The 20,577-nt window shown below is 40.1% G+C and overlaps 3 protein-coding genes across 4 annotated transcripts in view; 2 read left to right on the top strand and 1 right to left on the bottom strand.

Annotated features, from left to right (window-relative positions):
• LOC146607777 (tumor necrosis factor receptor superfamily member 14-like) overlaps nucleotides 1–20,577 on the top strand; it is a 58,929-nt gene that overhangs the window by 2,408 nt on the left and 35,944 nt on the right. Inside the window, exons 2-3 of one of the 2 annotated variants that reach the window (XM_085347380.1) lie at nucleotides 537–643; nucleotides 8,770–8,810. The gene's annotated coding sequence lies outside the window, so the exon portion shown is untranslated. The remainder of the gene's footprint in view (nucleotides 1–536; nucleotides 644–8,769; nucleotides 8,811–20,577) is intronic. The other variant, XM_085347379.1, reaches the window with a different exon arrangement.
• The window catches only part of LOC146607778 (tumor necrosis factor receptor superfamily member 14-like), a 66,760-nt gene continuing 46,809 nt past the window's right edge, over nucleotides 627–20,577 (top strand). Inside the window, exon 1 of the mRNA XM_085347387.1 lies at nucleotides 627–643. The gene's annotated coding sequence lies outside the window, so the exon portion shown is untranslated. The remainder of the gene's footprint in view (nucleotides 644–20,577) is intronic.
• On the bottom strand, nucleotides 16,050–17,866 carry LOC146607779 (uncharacterized). Its single transcript, XM_085347384.1, has 3 exons — nucleotides 17,655–17,866; nucleotides 17,228–17,510; nucleotides 16,050–17,100 (listed from the first exon to the last, which is right to left on the bottom strand). The coding sequence occupies exons 1-3, from the start codon at nucleotides 17,744–17,746 to the stop codon at nucleotides 17,038–17,040; spliced, it is 438 nt and encodes a 145-aa protein (XP_085203510.1). The 5' UTR covers nucleotides 17,747–17,866; the 3' UTR covers nucleotides 16,050–17,037.

The raw sequence follows: 20,577 nt of genomic DNA on the forward strand, positions 1-20,577 counted from the left end.
GACTGGAAAACCAGATTAATGTAACATTACAACCTCAGAGAAGAAGAAGCTTTAAATATTTTTAATCACTCTAATCCATAAATACTGATGGTTTAAAGTAATGGTTTTAAAGGTTGTTGTTACAGAAAGAGGAAACTTTTTCTTCTACTTCCTTCATTTAAATAAGGAAGTGTGATTTATTTAAAAACATTTTTGGATGGGGAGTTTGCCAAAGAGTAAAATCTAAATAGCATAAGATGAGTCCTTTTTCCAAAAAGTACAAACTGATGTTATAAATTAAGATAGTATTCCCCAAAAGGTTGATTCTGTTCATCTGGACAGTTTCATTGGGAGAAACGTTTTGTCACTCATCCAAGTGACGTCGTCAGTCTCAGGTGACTGCAGGTTTCCTTAACCTTATAAACAGTACATTTGCACAATGACTGAAACCAGCCCACTGATGAGATGTGGGCTGTGAAGTCAATTTATTATCATTAACATGCAACTTGTTATGACAATGTCATTAAGGTAATAATGTTTTTTGTTTTGTTCATTAGCTCGCTGATGGAAGCTGGAAAATTTAAATTCTGCACCTACAGAGAAGATAAACTTCAGGACGCCTAAATGAGAGGATGTGTGATGTGAGATAAAATTCCTCACAAAGGTAAAACTTTTGAGTGTTTTTTGATTCAGTTTAATACAATTTTATTTGTGCCAAATCACAACAGCAGTCACCTCATATTTTAAGGTAGACCCTACAATACTAAAAAAACAGTGATCTTGTAAGTTTTATCAAGAAAACCACAATCAAATGTAATCAATATTACAATAGTTGAGAAGTAGAGATTAGTGGATCTAATAAGTTTTGTTTTCCACACAAAGACTGATCACACAGGTCAGACAGGTAAGACTTGCTGAGCAGCAGAGTTCTGCCCTCAGAGACGACTTTCTTATTGAAACTAGTGGTTTGGAACATTTAGTGTTTTATCAATAATGAGATTAAAGTTAAAGGCACATTTAGAGTTCTTATCTTGTAGATGATTCTTCCAACCACAGTCTACACATGATCTGACAAACATTCCTTCAGCCCTACGTTAGTATATCTCAAGTTCTGCACAAGTTGCAGTTGTCACACATTTGCAAATGTGCCCCAGCTTCTGCCGTAAAATGCTGTTGTACAGGTGTCAAGGCTGTTTGTGGCATGAGAAATTTGCAAACGTGTTGCAGAAGAAGCTGTAAGTAGTTCTAGCTGTCAATATATGACAAGCACTTTAAGCAAAAGCTTACGTAAGAAAAAAGTCAGAGTGAAACTGAAAGTATTTATCAGCCTGGAAAGTCCCTGATATTCCCACTGGTTGTTTGTGAAATATTTTCAAAATTAACCCTTTCATGAATGAATTATGACAACCTCAATCAGGATTTTTTTTCTTAAGTATCTTTATTCTTCTTTAGGCATAAAAAAAAGATTTTTGAACTTCATTTTTAAACATGTACTTTTCAAAGAGGTTTTTACATGTCCACTTAGGTGGAAACATACTGACCAGTGGGTGGCAGGGTATGGAGTGACACATCAGTGTCCAGTGTAGTGGTTTATGTGCAAGTATACCATCAACACTGACACAAATACAAGAAAACAGCCTTTGAATAGCTGTCCACTGTAGTGACCACTCTGCGTGAAAGGGTTAAAGACTTCTTGGTAGGACACTGCAGGTTATTGTAGAGCTGAAGCTCAGCACTCTTCCACCCTGTACAATACTGTTGTTAAAGCCGATGCTCAGCTTTCATTGAATGTAACTGTAATCTGTACTCTGGGAGATTTACAGTAGTGTCAAGGTGATGTAGCTGTGTGGGTGTGTGGTGCTGCTGTAACCTATAAAGAGAGCTGAAAGAGAAACCACCTTCACCTGAGTGACCCGCTTCACTCTTTATGATCCAAATCATGTTCATCACCTCTTTTTTTTTTCTTTTTTTTTTGTTCATCACCTCTGAAAGACTCTTGAACCTCCATTAGTGTCTCCTGTCCTGCTACACACTGTCCTGCATCATGTAACCCTGCTGATCACAGCTGCAGCAAACAGTACAACAAGATTTAGAGGCAAAGCTCTTCAGATAGTGCAGGTACTGGTCCGAACCCCCTGACCCTAACACACTGTCCAACAACAGATCCACTTTCACAGAGCTTTCTCCCAGAAACCCACCAAATTATCAGAGACAGTTTAACAGTGAGGCTCTGCCCTCTCTGTCACTTCCACGTCTTCTTAAAGTCAAAGAGTTCTTTTAATTAATGGCATGAAACTGGCTTTAACATGAGTTGTAAAATCTTGGGGTTGATATTGTTACAACATCACCTTCATCACCAACTATGCCACCATCGAACTGAAACAACATAAAATTCAATGAGATAGTGAGATGGGTGAAATAGAGATAAAAAAAAAAGATCTATACAACATTAAAAACATACCTGGCCCATGCTTAGAGGCCGAAATGAGCACTTTACAGATACTTTTTGGAACACTGGAACTCCATCTGACTTAAGCTTGAAGTACGCGCAGTACGCGTACTACGTACGGTGCGTACTATGAGTACGAGAAGTGCGGAAGTGAGAGGCTTGTGAAATGGGATGGTCTAGCCTTCGTCGCGCTGTTCAGGTTGCCTAGCAATCATAGAGAGAAAGAAAAAGAGAGAGTGTGCAGGACAGACAGACAGGTGACAGTCTCAGGTGTATACACTGCTACAAAACAGCACAAGAGAAGGAGGATTTAGTGTTTGTGTTATTACGAGTGCTAAACAAGAAGAGTTCCCAGATGGTACAGTGGACACATGTGTGACTCCTGTGATTAAAGCATCTTTCTTTCAGCTTAACGAGTGAACCGTCAGCTCGTTCAAACACACGTTAAAGTCCGTTTGGCTCGACACCACCGAACAGAGGCAGCAATATAACATAGCTAACATTAACAGTGCTTTGAATCCTGCTTGTGCCGTGATATTCAGGACTGCAAACCGAGCAGCATCACTGACTTTCAGCCTGTTGTGTTTGTGGATATATGACTGACTTTAATTATCCATAAAATCATCACATTCTCTGTAAGATTAAGGTCGACTATTGAACAGCGTATATTTTAAAATAAAGGCTTTAAAACCAAGTTAACGCTGAAAGTACAAACATCACTAATGTCACATAACTTTAAAACATTACTGTTGGCCACATGTAGGCAAAGTTACGTGACATTAGTTATGTACATTGTACACTGCACTGTTAATGTTAGCTATGTTATATTGCTGCCTCTGTTCGGTGGTACTTACACAGGTGCACCAGTGGAACCAACATGCAGTACAATAGTTCCTACATGAGAATTTCCACAATAAATGACCTAAGAACAAATAAAATGTGCGAAGTGCAAAACAAAATAAATCAGCTAAAAGTATTGCAGTAAAACTGTGTTTTAGCAGAGGCAGAAGAGCTAGATGATGACACACGGGTGGGAAGGGTTGAATTCGAAGGGTTTATATGAATTCTGAGACTGTAATATGAAAGCAGCTTTCTCACCTGTTTACTGTTAAACTGAAGGTAACACTGTTATGTGCACACACCTGAACTAAAGTGTGCAAATGTGAAAAGGGATGACTACATCTGCAAAGGTTTCATCCTAGAATCCAGAGGCGGAGCCAGACATTTGATACACCCGGGGCTTAGCCCTAAAGGGTAGTATGCATGTGGGATTGGGGGGAGGGGGTGAATGAGAGATTTATTAGGCTGTGCTTTCAGTTTTTTCAAAAAAAGAATAGCTTCATATAGGAAAAAATATATATCACATATGCACTACATCTTAAACTCTTTTTTTAGTTTAGCAGCAGAACAAAATCAGGGTTGTATCAAGACACAGGGACTAAACCCCAATTCAACCAGACCCAGAACTGATCGGGAATTAAAACAGGACTACTTTAGGACTTAACCAAGACAGGACCAGGATCAAAACACTCAAAATCACCATAGACCTGCACTACACTTATTTTTTAATTCTACCAAAGTACACTATTTAGATTCAGAAAAGTTTATATAATTATTTAGCCTTGTTGTGCAAACAAGCCTGCATAACTTAATAAATATAGAATTTGAAAAATAGCAAACATAAAAAGAAACACTAGGTACGAGATACATGTTCTGATGAGTTTTGGCAAACGACCATTTGACTAACATGTGTGTCTCACCTGCTCTTGTTCCCTCTCTGTTCTGTCCTCATTCTCTCTCTCCCTCTCTGTTCCTCTCTCTCCCTCTTTGTGCTGACAATCAAGCCAAACACCAACATCATCAAATATACAGTTGAAACCAGATATTTACACACTCTTCAGATCAAAACACAAACACTTATTTTAATTGTAACAAATCAGACTAAATGTTGTTTTTTTAGATTGATAAATATAAAAAACACATTTGTTAAATGTAAGAGTAAAGAGAGAAACTGTCTGTATTTCTTAATTGCAAATGGCACCAAATTGTATTCAAAACTGAGCCACATTTATGGAGCTCCACGATTCTTTTCCTGGTGTTTTGGTTGATATCTCTTGATTTTCCCATGTCAAAGAAACAGGCTCTGTGTTTGCCTTATATGCATCCACAGGTGTGCCACCAATTTACTCACATGGACTCTACTAACCAATCAGAAGCTTCTTCAGCTCAGAATGGAATCGTCTGCAGTTTTCTTATTAATTAAGTACATATACAATCTTAGTGTATATGTACTCCTAAATTTGATGAAAGTGATAAAAAATAGACAGCTCTGTCTCTCTTTATTCTGACATTTAACTAATTCAAAAGATATTTCAATATTTATTTAACCAAAACAAAACAAGTTTACTCTAAATTGATGTTGTACAGTAAAAAAATGTTCTTGTGTTTTGTGTATGTAAATATCTGGTTTAAACTGTGAATATACTGCTGTGTATTGAAATTCCTCTTGTTTTGCATAGAAATATTCTGAACAACATACAAAGCATAATATATAAAATAACATTTACCAGAGTTTTTTCTTTGAAAGAAGCTCCTTATGTCCAGTCTTGTATATCAGTGCATTACTGAAACCGATTTATTTAGCCGTGGAGGGTAACAACAGAAAATATGAAATAAACACACATGTAAGCTAAGACTCTCTAAAAAAAACAGCATTGTTGTTGTTCGGCTTTTCATTTCTCCATTTGTTGATTCACTTGAAGAACAAGTAACGTAATATGGGTCAAGTGATCACCGTCATGTTTACATTATTTGTACAGTACGAATGATTTGCTTTGGTACCTGGTCAAACTTGAGTTCTCCTCTGTCTGCCTGGCAGCGTTTCTCCAACAGGCAGCAGCTCCCCCCGCCCCCTCGCTCAGTCGCTTAGTGACTGAGCTCGGATCATACCAATATTAGGGGGGATTTACGCACAGTCGTAAATTCCACAGTGTGCACTATGTGCTTCGAATATTGTGTGTAGTTTTTGTTTTATACAGTTGTCAGTCAGGCATCTAACTAACAAATTACACTCCAAAAGACCCCGGGCTTCTGAAAAAACAACCCGGGCTTAAGCCCAGTAAGCCACCCCCCCGCTCCACCACTGCTAGAATCACCCCTGACTTTTTAGATTAGAGTTTGATTCTACTCTTTGCACTTTAATATAAATATTTTTCAGATATAGTTCATATGATCGGTAACACTTTATAATACGAGCCGTGACTAAGGTGCAAGTACTCTGTAATTATGTGTAATTTCAACCTTTATATCTGAAAGTACAGTATAACTGTGCTTCACTACAAATACTTAAGGGTACTTGTACTAGAATAAGGAAGTAACAATTCAGGTTTGTACAGGAAAAAATGAAATGATTATACTGTAAGTCATTTTAAGTACTGATTTCATGAAAAACATCCAGTATTTCTTTTGTTGTTTAGGAGATTAAAAGCTTGTTAGACAGAGGTTAAATGTGACCATAAATTAATGAAGAGTAAGAAGAGGGACTTAAGTAATAGTTGGTAGGATTTTTATGTTATGTAAATTGCCCAAACAAAGTGTTAAGGCCGGATATGAGCTACCCGTTAAAGGGGGTGAAGAAACCAAGAGTAAATTTTTTAAAGAGGAAACGGGTTAATTCTATAGAGTCTGTTTCCAAAGAGTGACAAAAGTAATGTAGGACCTTTTACAAGAAAAAGCTAATTATATCTGTTTTTAGTTCACAGTAGTTATTGAGGGAGTCAGTTAATTAGGTTAACTAATAGAATTAGTTAAAAAGGGGGTCTGTTGGGATTTAAATATATATTCTTAACGCTTATTTGCTGAATATATTGTTTTATGTATTTTAATAAGAGAGGGCCAACTTTGAGTGTAAACTACATCAGAGGGTGACAGGTCGCCCTGGCAACAGACTTTAGAAAGGGGAAGTTTAGTGCAGAGCTGCAAAGGAAGTGAGACACAAAGAAAGAGGAACTGGTACCATATTAGGAGTTCTTTTGATCGAAACTTAGGGTGTGACGTAGCCGAACTAGACATATACACATTCACCTTGTGATGTTTTCAGAGCTGGGTGCATGATAGCGCCTAAGAGCTCTCCGTTCCCGGGAATGTAAAATAAAGATCATTTTTTGAGCTTTGACCACCCTGAGCCCAGTCTTTCTTTGCCGCAAAAGAATGCAAAGAACTGAATTTAATACCTGTCTTACAGTAGCCTGTACTTCCTGGCATGTGTTATGAAGTCACTTCATCTGAATAAACTCATAGAACAGTGCTGCAAAGCTTTCTGCTTCTCCAGCAACGTCCACGTGTACAGACTACAACCACAGATTAAGGCTTTCAGCACTCTGTAATTCACTTTTCTTCCTTTAGAGTTAAAATCAAGGTGAGTTATTTTGTCCTTTGACAGCTGGTGTTAGATCCACCCGCATGACCATGAACTAAACAGTCTTAGATAATCATCATCATCTTTATCATCAGCAGACCCAAAGCTATTCGGAAAATGCTGAAGTTTTCTGTTTTCGGTTTGGCTTTTACAAACAAGCCATCACTACTACACTCACTGGCCATTTCATTAAGTACACCTAATGTACCTAATAGTATAATAGTACCGGGCTGGACCCTTTTAAAAAAATTCTTTGTAGATTCAAGAAGGAAATGCTCCTCAGAGCATATTGGTGTTCACATGACAATATCTTCCCCATTCTTATGCTCGGTTTGATTCTCAGTGCTGTTTGTTCTGTCTACATGCATGAACAAACTGAGTTACTGCTGCATGATTGGCTGATTAGTTTTATATCTGTAAAGTTTCTCTTTCCTGAAAACCTCTCACGTGTTCAGACTGAAACTGATATTTAAATTCCTTTCTGTCAACACTTCCAGTAAAATGTAAAACATTTTAGAGCCTTTGTTTCCTTAATGCCTGAGTTTTAAGTATCTATGGTTACGAGACGGTGAGGTGGCACGATGACTTCATAAACATAGTTTTTTAATGTACTGCACATGCTGTACCTCAGCGGTTATGCTGGTCAGTCACAGGGTTGTCTTGTTCGCACTGTCACACTTTGTGGTTTGTAAATGTGAACTTTTAGTTTGTTGTAATAATTATTATTATTAGAACATTACATATTTTTACAATATTTTTCATGATTTTATTTTTGTGAATCAAATACAGCAAGAGAATATTAACACATTTAAATGTGTGAGGGACACTGGTGTGTGATCAGTTAAATATATAAAACAGATCCAGCCTGTGTGCCACATTTGTAAATATTATTTGTGATATGCTATTTTTTTAAACTTAGCAATACCTTAAAAACAGTGCCAACAGTGAGCAGATCATGTGATCAGTCTGGTCTGTGGGTTGTTCCTGTCTGTGCTGTGATTGGTCAGCCATGAAGAAGACAAAGTTCCAACATTCAAAGAGCTGCAGTGAAGGCTGTCCTCTGCAGCCTGTCTGAGCTTTTCGTGAGGAAGTCTTCATCTTTGATTGATTTTCTGCCTCTCCTGCTCCACCTAAATGATGATGTCACTCTCTTCACTGTTCCGGTTTTGGACGAAGGCCCAGGAGAACATCTGTGGTGTGTGAAACCTTCTCTATAATGAGGCTTAAAGGTCTAACAGGGAGTCTGTACCAGCCTCAGATCATAAGACATGTATGTTTGTCCAGGAAATCTCAGACTAATCAGAGAAATGAAGGATTTTCTCCTCTGTCTCTAACGTGCTCTGTGACTGAGCTCTGGTGTAAAAACACATGTTTGAACCCAACTCGGTGGTCTTTGCAAGTTACTGTAGAGAATGCCCTTTTATTATGGAACTACATTACCCAGCAGCCCTTGTACAGTCGTGTGCTTATCAGCTGAGCTGTCTGCTGTGATTTGGTCTGTGACTGATCACATGAATGTGAGTCTGACATTATCATGATTAACATGGTTCAGTTTTCACTGTGATGTTTTTCCTTCATGTATATGTCTGTGATGACTCTTTAGTGCAGTGGTTCCCAAACTTTTCTTGCTGGGCCCCCCTTTGTTTTACAAGAAAAATGTTCGCGCCCCCGCGTGCACACATCCTCCAACCACACACACCCATATTTTGCTCCATTGCGGTTTATTTCACACCTCAAACATTTAGTAAACAATTAAGCAAATACAAGTAATCTGCAGGTAGTAAGAAAATAAACTACTAACTCTTTTACGCTACATCCGCACCTACACGGCTATTTTTGAAAACGCAGCTGTTTCGTCCACACGTAAACAGCGTTTGGAATCACCGAAAACTGAGATTTTTTAAAACTCCTTTTTTGCATTTAGGTGTGGACAAGTAATACAGAGTTCATCACCCAATGTCAAAGGTATGTTCCTTTTTTCACGTCATGCTGTGTGCCACGTTATTGTTTACATGAGATGAATTGCAGAATAGCAGATAGTCAGATTAAAAGTATTTTGTCTCTATCTTCAGGTTTTAAATGCTTACATATACACACGCAGTTACTGTCCCTTCATTTAGGAAGGCAGAGGCGTCACGGTGTAATTATTTTACATGTAGTTGTTTTATTCCTGTGTAATAATATTCAACATTGCTATCAATACATTTTTCAAAAAATGCCTCTCTGTGCAAAATGGGTTTAAAAATAAACAACTGTGGGATACCGTTAGTCCATGATTTAGACAGGAGGAACAAATCGTGGAAGGAACGGCCTGATATTATTTGTATCCCGCTGTAACTTTACTGTATAAAGAGCTAACATTTCCAAAATGTCAGGATTAGTTAGTCATTACAACAAGTGTTTGTGAACTAAAAATCAAGAATGTGGGATACTGTTTGTCTGTGATTTGAAGAGCCCAGCGCATGCTCCTGACAAAGGGAAAATCAATTATGCAGGGGAGACCTACCTTGGCACTTGTGCAGGTGAAACCAAAGGGAAGATATGCTTCACCATATTTTCTAGTCTTTGGCTTAGAATGAAGTTGGTTTGGAAACATATTCAGCTATGCTTCATCTCCTGCTTTGCATTTGTGTGGGTGCTAGCAGTGTCCAAGCATTGTTGTTGCTTTTTTTTTCCCTTTTCATGCCGTGCCCCCATGCAATGGCTCTGTGCACCCCCCCCCCACACACACACACTTTGGGAAGGTCTGCCTTTAGCATTCTGCCTATCCGGTCGTTAAGTGATGACATGACGAATCCTGCTTCCGGGCCTAAAGTAGTCTGCGTTTAATATGGCTTTTGTGTTGTTAACATGTTTAATGTTTTGTATTTTCTTCTATTTAATCTCAAAAAGCTCCTAAAACAGTCAGTGATCACTGTTGACCTCCCTCGGCTTTTATTACCGCTAATCATTTATTTAAGCTCAGTTTTTTAAAACCTTAGGATGTAACTACAGCCCAGCCCATGCAGCAGTATATGAATGACTAACCTCGTATTGTGGATGGATTATCTCAGTTGTTCTCCTGGCTGAAGTTTGGTCCTTTTACAGCATCCTGCCATGCGATTACATTTGTTCCTGACCACCGAGAACACTCACGTTAACTTTTATCGAGTGGAAAAAAGTTAGCTTGTTTATATTATGCTAACATAGCTGTGTCGCTAGCGGTCACGTAGCACATCATTATATACCAGCTAGCCAAACTTCAGTAACCCTACAAACATCACTGCTGTTTAGTATTCTGTCTTCATTTATGTTGGAAGTGATAACAGAGCTGTATGTTTTAATTTGTTTCCAAAACCCCGCAGTCAGGACATGCCATATTGTATTTAGATAGAAGCTAACGAGTTAACTTCCTGCTAACTTCTAACTCCGTTAAATGTCATAAATTCCGTTTTCATGGATGCCTGGATGTTAAACTCAATTGTTACACCTGGTAGAGCAGAACGCTGATCATTTTATTAAAGATGAAAGACTTTAGACAGTTTTTCAACTCTCAGTAATGCCATAGTGATCGTTTGATATATGGACCTGCAGCGGAGTTTAGGCCCAGACACGGCTAGTGACGTCAGACTTAACGACCGGATTAGCTTAGCACGACAACAACAACAAAAAGGGGCTCTCTCACCCAGGAAACACACAGTCTCGGAGAGAGCATCACCCTGTAACCATGGCAACCGTAACGCTGCCGCCTGGAACAACAGAACGTAGATGTCAAACAAAACCCAAACAGTCCTGACCCGCCACAATATGAAACAGGAAAATACCGCCGTGTAATCCATTTATTTCAACAAAGTAACTGTATTCTAAATACCACCTTTTTAAACGGTAACTGTAACAGAATACAGTTACTCATGTATTCCGTTACTCCCCAACACTGGGCACACTTATATACCGTATTTCCCGGACTACAAAGCGCACCTGAATATTAGCCGCACAAGCTAAAATCAGGGGAAAATCCTGTTTTGTACATACATTAGCTGCACCTGACTAAAAGCCGCAGGTGTTTCAATGTTGACTTATCATATGTAAGAGAATATGCACAAAGGGAATTGTCAGGAAAGAGATGGCTGTTTGGAGACATCACTTTTATTAATATTTTGAAAAACAAGTTATGGGTACATATTTGCACATGTAGTACATAACAGTAGCCTACAGCACACCAGAAAAATAGATTCGGACTACCTTTTAGGCTCAGGTGCAGTGACACAGCTTTGACAAAAAGAAAAGTCAGTCATTCACCACCATCTTTCTCTTCTTCCTGCGCACTAAAACCACCAAAGTCCTCTCCTCCAGTGTCGGATACAAACAGGCTCAGGATGGCTTCGTCATCCACTCTCCGCTTCTCTCCTTCGTTGTCACTTTCAAAACCAAAGAAATCCTCATTGTCAGTGTCAGAGTCTAACACCCTCTGAAGGGCCGTGGCGGTGTCCTCCTCTCCATCATGCAGCAGTCCAGCCCTTCAAAATCCGTTGGTGATCATGGATGTTTTCACACTTTTCCACGCTGTCAGAATCCACCGGTGGAGTTGGGCATAACTTGCTTTTCGCAAGTTTATCGCCGCTCATCATCCACGACTCCCGCTGAACGCGTAGCACTACTTTGAAGTTTGTTTTTCGCGCTACTTCGTACGGCACTACGTTGCCTGGCGGACGGACATGTGACTAACATACCACTCTTGAACCCCGATCCTTCCGCCAGGCAACGTAGTGCCGTACAACAGCGGAACAAACAAAACAAATCGTCTTACGATATGACAAAAATCATGGACAATCCATAGAAAAGCCGCACCTGACTAAAAGCCGCAGGGTTCAAAGCTTGTGCAAAAAGTAGCGGCTTATAGCCCGACAATTACGGTATGTGTGTGTGTGTGTGTGTGTGAAGAGCTCTCTATCAGCCAGTTAGCCGATGACACAACCATTTTCTTAAAAAACTTGAATGAAATCCCCAAAATTCTACAAATCATTGAAAATTTCTCAAAAGCTTCAGGGCTAAAACTGAACATAAACAAATGTTAGATCTTACCTTTTATATGGATACACCGTAATAACATGGGAATGGCTGGTGATATTAAAGTCCTGTTTGTGGCACATTAGTATATGTGAGGGGGCAAACTCCCCAAGATGGGTGGTGACTAGTGATGTGTGATACCACTGATTTCCTTTCCGATCCGATACCAAGTAATATTCAGGGTGGTATCGACGATACTGATCCGATATGATACTTTGTACAAAAACGTATTTTATTTATTGTATCTCAAATTATAGCATCATAATGATTACAGGACATCAGATTACTTGTTCTTATCACTTAATAATGCAGAGTTCATCATATAGAAATAAAAAACTGAAGTTGTGCTCTATTTGAACACCTTGCCTGCCTGCAGCACTAAAGGACTCAGTGAGAGACGTCTGTCTCGCCCTAGCAGCACCTATCCCTGTCCTCCTCTTCAGTTCATCTCAACATACGCTCATCATATTCTGTGACATGATTAACTCTGAGGTGTTTGACAAGGTTAGTGATGTTGCCACAACCATACAGGCAAACCCTCCCGATTTTTCCGCGAGAATCCTGAATTTCAGTGCCCCTCCCAAAAATCTCCCAGAGCCACCATTCTCCCGAATTTCTCACGATTTTCCACCTGGACAACAAAATTGAAAAACCATGTTGCAGAATTCATAGCGCCAATTCCAGTTTCCAACAATGGCGGCAGCTACTTAGTTTTAATATTACTCTTATTTCTCTTTCTGGGTCGCAAAAAAACTTTTAACATATTTTCAGGTGAGAATGTAGCTGTGTAAACTTCACATATCTGAGCTGACTGACACATCGTTTTCAAACCCCCACGGTCTTTCGCTACTCGGGTTAAACATGATATATAAGTCACTTTGATAACTTAAAAATGTTATTGTTTGGCTTTTTCAGTGTTTTCTTTGTTCGTGAGCAAATCGGTTTGGCTGAGATTAAAGTTTTTAGATTAGATTAAATTAAATTAAATTTTATTAATCACTCGGGAGGGTTCCTCCGGGGTTTTCACACAGCTGAATAAACGTCAAACAGAAAACTAATTAAACAAAATGTGAGACGGTTGAGAGTTTACGCCAGCGCCCTGTTATATTTTAGATAGCAAGGAGCTACGGTGGCCCCTAGAGACAAAGCACGTACAAACTCCAAAACACTTGCAAACTCCAAAGCACATGCAAATTCCAAAACACTTGCAAACTCCAAAACACTTGCAAACTAAAAAACACATGCAAACTCCAAAACACGTACAAACTCCAAAACACTTGCAAAATCCAAAACACTTGCAAACTAAAAAACACATTCAAACTCCAAAACACGTACGAACTAAAAAACACTTGCAAAATCCAAAACACTTGCAAACTAAAAAACACATTCAAACTCCAAAACACGTACGAACTAAAAAACACTTGCAAAATCCAAAACACTTGCAAACTAAAAAACACATGCAAACTCCAAAACACGTACAAACTCCAAAACACTTGCAAAATCCAAAACACGTACGAACTAAAAAACACTTGCAAAATCCAAAACACTTGCAAACTAAAAAACACATGCAAACTCCAAAACACTTGCAAAATCCAAAACACGTACAAACTCCAAAACACTTGCAAGATCCAAAACACTTGCAAACTAAAAAACACTTGCAAAATCCAAAACACGTACAAACTCCAAAACACTTGCAAAATCCAAAACACTTGCAAACTCAAAAACATATGCAAATTCCAAAACACGTACGAACTAAAAAACACTTGCAAAATCCAAAACACTTGCAAACTAAAAAACACATGCAAACTCCAAAACACGTACGAACTAAAAAACACTTGCAAACTCCAAAACACGTACAAACTCCAAAACACTTGCAAAATCCAAAACACGTACGAACTAAAAAACACTTGCAAAATCCAAAACACTTGCAAACTCAAAAACATATGCAAATTCCAAAACACAACGGAAGTGCTCCAGGACGCTAGGGGCAGTGTTGAGCTTTTGTTACCTAGTAACTACACAAGCCAGGAAGTGCCAATGACCGGATTTGGGGTTTGCAGCCTTAAAGGCCGCATTTTAAGGCCGATTACGTCACAGCGACAAGAGAAGGCTTTCCCAATTCAAAGGCTGCTCGAAATGCGGCCCTCAAATGCGTCCTTAATTTCCCTGAATTTTAAGGATGGGTCGGTGTAGCCTTCATGGCCCAACATATCCCAGACTTCATAGTGCGGTGGTGGTGTGGATAATTTTGCCAAAAAAAATGGTGGAAGCGGAGCGGAGGAAGAGTAAACTTTCAGAAGTAAGTACTGAATATTATGTCACTTATTTATGCGCAAATATTTTTTTAATGAAGAACATTAAACCATAATTGTTGGCCACATGTCGGGAAAGTTATGTTACATTAGTGATGTCTGTACTTTCAGAATTAACTTGGTTTTAAAGCCTTTACTTTAAAAAATATATATATAGTCGACCTTAATCTTACAGAGATTGTGATGATTTTGTGGATAATTAAAGTCAGTCATATATCCACAAACACAACAAGCTGAAAGTCAGTGATGCTGCTCGGTTTGCAGTCCTGAATATCACGGCACAAGCAGGATCCACTGCACTGTTTAACATGTGTTTGAACGAGCTGACGGTTCACTCGTTAAGCTGAAAGAAAGATGCTTTAATCACAGGAGTCACACATGTGTTCACTGCACCATCTGGGAACTCTTCTTGTTTCGTAATAACACAAACACTAAATCCTCCTTCTTTTGTGCTGTTTTGTAGCAGTGTATACACCTGAGACTGCCACCTGTCTGTCTGTCCTGCACTCGCTCTCTGTTTCTTTCTCTCTGATTGTGTAATAAAAGTATGAACATGTGTTTATAAGTTACACTTGTGTTTGAATCCTGCAGCTTACCACACATTTGATTTCCATGTGTGACAACTGCAGGTGTCCAGAGTGAGGACAGACTGAGGGACCCACTGCTGCACATCATCTGTGAGGCTTTGCACCCCTAATGATCCACCAGGACAAACTCAACAGTGTGTGAGGAAGAGGAGGAGGAAGAGCCAGCAGCAGCTGACAGATGGAGAGAATAGACAGACTGTTCCCTGTTTGTGAAGGACTGCTAGAAAAGTTTAAAATAACTAATTGTCTGTCCTGAATCAGTCCTATTAGGTAATGTTCAAATAATGTTATCATTCCAGTGTTTTCAGTGTGGGAGAAAGTACTCAGGGCCTTCAAGTTACACACTATGAAAGGCAGCAACAAGTGTAATATTCTGAAACCTAAATTATGTATCAGCAGCAGAATGGACCTAAAAATAAATGTTTGTTCCAGTTCTATGAAGCTTTGAGTGTTTTGGATTAGTAGCACTGCTGTGTTTGTTGCGTCATATTGCTGTAATTGTTTATATGCTTTATATATTCTGAGGTAAGTTGATCTATAGTGTTACATCATATTCTATAAGGATGTTATGTGTTTGTATACTTTCTGCCCAGTTTGACCCATTTAGCAGAAGCCAGCCTGTTTAAGGCTCTGATATCTATTCTGTATGACTTAAAGCAGTTATGACATGGTCTGATTTTCTCACCCAATAAAGGAATATTTCATATATCAGTCTACTCTTCATTCTATCAGAAACGGTTATCACAGCTTGTACATTTTCTTTTTATAAATATATGTAAGCAATGAGCCAAATTTAGTAATGCCAACATACTGAAGGAACAACATTTGTCTCTTATATATGATACACCTATATATGCACTGTCAAAGATACTTGTCTTTGAGTGAAGATTTAAGGTGATAGGACGTATAAATAACTGCAACTTGAATCTGTACTGAAGCTCAGTATTTGACACAGAGTTCATGTTCACTGCTGTAATAGCTAATAATGATTACAGTTTTTCTCGATTGCTAAAACACATTTCTTGAAACTACGCCTCATATCCTCACAACAGTAAACACAAATCCATAACATCTCACTCAATTTCCCAAACATCCTATTTCCAAGTCAAAATGAAGCTCTACACCCGTCTTAACAGCTTAACAGCCGTCTGTGTGCATGGGTGTTGGACTTCCTCACTGGCAGAACTCAGGTGGTGAGGGTGGGCAGGTGCTTCTCCAACAGCATCACCATTAATACAGGAGCACCTCAGGGATGTGTCCTCTCGCCACTGCTCTACTCCCTCTACACTTCAGACTGTGTGGCCACCCATGGCTCCAACACCATTGTGAAGTTTGCTGACGACACAGTGGTGTTGGCTGCTCTGGCTGTGCTGGTTCCCTGTAGTCCAGCTGGAACATATGTTGTCTTAAACCATCAAGAAAAGCAAGGAGAAGCATAGTGTTATAGGGTCCTAGTACGGCATGGCGGTGGAGTACCCCTCGTTGGCTGATGGCTGCGCACATAGTGACATTCCCCCCACGCTGACCAGGGACATTTACAATAGCCCTATGGCCAATTATGTTCCTCCCCCTTTTCCTTCTTTTAGTCAGGTTAAAACCTGACTAAATCCACAAAGATTATTTCTGTCACGGCTGCCGAGGCGAGCCGTGTGGATTTAGAAGGAGGACCCAAGATGCAGGCAGTGGATGAGATACCGGTGGTTTTATTTACAGAGGTGTAGTGGCAAACAAACAGTGGGGCATAACAAACAACTAAAGACACCTAAACTGGGAGAACTAAAATAACAGACCTGGGGGCATATGACAACGGATGATGAATAGCAGAGAGACGCAGACGAGGAACAGGACACCGTGGAACACAGGGTAACAGACTGACACAGAGTTACACAGACTGACACGGAGGAACACAGACGAACCGGCAACAGGCAGGAGAACACACAGGGCTTAAATACACACACCAGTAATCAGGGGATGAGAGACAGGAGGGCAACACAGCTGGGAGGAATCTGGGCTGACGGGACAGGGGAAACGTAAACTGATCACACTCACATACGACACGGACCTTCACAATAAAACAGGAAACTCAGATACATGGAACCAGACAAGACATTGAACTAAACAGACAGATTCACAAACAGATGGGGAGACACCATAGACAGACAGATACAGACGCAGACTCAGAGGCAGATCGAAAATAACACAGAACTTAAACAATCATCTAGAAAATGATAAACTAAAAGCGCTGGGTCACCGACCCAGGACCATGACAATTTCATGGGGAACAGGCCGTCCTTCAATCTCAAAGATTCTCTGCAAAACACATAACACAGTAGAGTCAATCGGTACCCTGAACCACAGTTCAAGAGTGCTGAAATGGCAGCATAAACTGCCATGCTGTGATGGTACACAATACTTTATACAGTATCAAAACTCATACCTGAACATATTCCACACGTTGGTTTTTCACTCTGTCAGAGTTTCGTTCAAAAGGGACTCGGTATGCCTGTTTCATCCGGAATTGATTCTTTCGGAGGATGCGGTCAATTGTGGAGAGGCTGATGGCATTTATGCCTCGAAAAAGATGATCATCCTCAATCACTCTCCTTTGAATCTCTTGCAGGCGGATTACATTATTTGCAATTACCATGTTTACAAGTTCCCTCTCTTGCTCCTCCGACAAAAGCCTTAACCTGCCTCCACCAGGTGGTCGTCTCTGTGTCCTACAAAAATAGAAGCACTCATTACTGTAACTGTCACACATTCATTTTACAGGCAAATAATGGAAACATACTGAAACGCAAGACACATAAGTTCAGTAACTTAAACGTTACTGTACAAAGCAGTCTTACTGCAAGTACACCTACCTGTTTTCCTCCCTGAAGGTTCTGATGATGGAGGCAACAGTGAAGCGACTCAAATTTGGTTGTACTCGTTGCCCAGCCTCCCTCATAGTCATCCCATGGACAAGGACATGGTCAACTAAAGTGGCTCGAATTTCATCCGAGACTGACTGTCTTCTTGCCCTTGCTCTTCCCCTTCCTTGTCGCCGTTGTTCTCCACCTCCACCTCCTTCACCACGTCCTCCTCCTCCTCCACCTCTCCCTCCTCCTCCACCACCTTCCTGTTGTCCTAGACCACCTCCTCCTCCTCTTCCACCACGTCCTCCTCTTTCACCACGTCCTCCTCTTTCACCATGTCCTCCTCTTTCACCATGTCCTCTTCCTCCACCACGTCCTCCTCCTTCACCACGTCCTCCTCCTTCACCACGTCCTCCTCCTTCACCACGTCCTCTTTCTCCACCACGTCCTCTTCCTTTGCATCTCTTTGGATCCATTGTTTCAAACCTGAATGAGCTGACTTTGGCCCTTTTATCTATCCATCGCAGGTTCTGATTGGTGTGTGCTAAATTTTGACTCCTAGTGTTTCCACCTGGTTAATTTTGTGCTAATTGAGCTCAAGCTATGCTGACTTAAGTTAACATTATTGCATGCTAGTGCTTTCTAAATGACTACATGGTGTAAGCACTGTAAAATGTAGGGATTTGTGTGTAGAGTTTTGCAGTAACAGTTCACCAAATTTGAGTCATGTGTCAAAGCAGGGAATAGTGTTTATAGTTCAGGGAAATGGGTGAGGTTTTTGAACAATAGCGTTACGGTTTTGAAATTTTAGTTTAGAGGCCTGGTTATAGTGTTTAAGCAATCGAGAAAAACTGTAATATAATAACTATAATATTGGCCATATTATATTTACATTACCAAAGTGATATGACTTTAGTCTCATGAACAACATGAGCTAATTCTTATTTACTAACTAATCTTGAAATAACTGTTCAGTACAGAAATGAAGCCCAAAAATCATGTTTTACTGTCCTGTGGTCTCAGCCTGAGATACTTATCAAATCACACAAAGCTCATGTAGAAACAAACATTCAAATGAACAAAATATGTTCTCCCTCATTTCTGTCAAATCAAGTTGTATGACGTGCGACGGAGACTAGACCGTCCCATACAGACAAACTTGCCGTTTATTTTGCAAATCGAGCTCAACACTGCCCCTAGCGTCCTGGAGCACTTCCGTTGTGTTTTGGAATTTGCATGTGTTTTGGAGTTTGTACGTGTTTTGGAGTTTGCATGTGTTTTTTAGTTTGCAAGTGTTTTGGATTTTGCAAGTGTTTTGGAGTTTGTTCGTGTTTTGGAGTTTGCATGTGTTTTTTAGTTTGCAAGTGTTTTGGATTTTGCAAGTGTTTTGGAGTTTGTATGTGTTTTGGAGTTTGCATGTGTTTTTTAGTTTGCAAGTGTTTTGGATTTTGCAAGTGTTTTGGAGTTTGTTCGTGTTTTGGAGTTTGCAAGTGTTTTGGAGTTTGCAAGTGTTTTGGAGTTTGCAAGTGTTTTGGAGTTTGCAAGTGTTTTGGAGTTTGTACGTGTTTTGGAGTTTGTACGTGTTTTGGAGTTTGCATGTGTTTTTTAGTTTGCAAGTGTTTTGGAATTTGCATGTGTTTTGGAGTTTGAAAGTGTTTTGGAGTTTGTACGTGCTTTGTCTCTAGGGGCCACCGTAAGGAGCAGACGGCAGAGTTTCACTCCACCGAGGGAGCTCGTGACGTACTACCCGGCTTTCTTTAGACCGCGAAGGCCAGGTCCTCAGGTGGAAGCAGCCTCTGAATTTGGACACCCCCGCTGTTTCCGGGCCGGCCAATAATAACGGTGACATTTAACGTATTTTATCCTTTAAATAAACACTGTAAAATGTATTTATCACCCCCCAACAGCCCTTTTGAATGTCTCCCTAATTCTGAGGTCTCAAGGTTGGCAAGTATGGCCATAACACCTCACTTTTTTGCCACATGTATCGCAAACCACGTCTCAGCTGTTCGTGGAGGTCAAATACGTCCGCACAGTTACGCTCAGCCATTGTCGTGAGCGCGCACGCCAAGGGGCTACGAGACATTTATACAGCCGTATTTCGCACATGACAATGAAAGGCGGAAGAGGAAGTAGTTCCTTTGAATGTAGACAATCCGAATGTTATAGTTTCTTTCCACTGTGTTCCTGTAAGTGATAAACTACAAATTTACCCTAAATTACTAAAATTGATATTTTAATGTGAGAATCGATTCTAGAACATAAATCATTGGTATCAGATGAATTGATATTTCAGGATCGATCCGCACATCACTAGTGTTGACCATGGTGGCCATTTAGAAGTCGGGGATCTTGGATACAACTTTTGTTTTTTCAATAGGAAGAGGGCCATGTGAGACATCAAACTTATTGGTAATGTCACAAGAAAAACAATGGTGTGCTTGGTTTCAACGTAACTATATTCTTTCATGAGTTATTTACAAGTTTCTGACCACATAACACGTGTTCAGTGTGCTGCCCATTGTGTTGGATTGTCAATGCAACCCTCTTCTCCCACTCTTCACACACTGATAGCGGCACCGCAGGAGAAATGCCAGCACAGGCATCCAGTATCCGTAGTTTCAGGTGCTGCACATCTCGTATCTTCACACCATAGACAATTGCCTTCAGATGTCCCCAAAGATAAAAGTCTAAGGGGGTCAGATAGGGAGACCTTGGGGGCCATTCAACTGGCCCACGACAACCAATCCACTTTCCAGGAAACTGTTCATCTAGGAATGCTCGGACCTGGCACCCATAATGTGGTGGTGACCATCTTGCTGGAAAAACTCAGGGAACGTGCCAGCTTCAGTGCATAAAGAGGGAAACACATCTCCATGTAGCAATTTCAAATATCCAGTGGCCTTGATGTTTCTATTGATGAAGAATG

Source organism: Diplotaxodon limnothrissa, linkage group LG23, assembly GCF_057381915.1.
Source record: "Diplotaxodon limnothrissa isolate DT_005_m linkage group LG23, D_limnothrissa_male_GT1.1, whole genome shotgun sequence".
Classification (NCBI taxonomy): Eukaryota; Metazoa; Chordata; class Actinopteri; order Cichliformes; family Cichlidae; genus Diplotaxodon; species Diplotaxodon limnothrissa.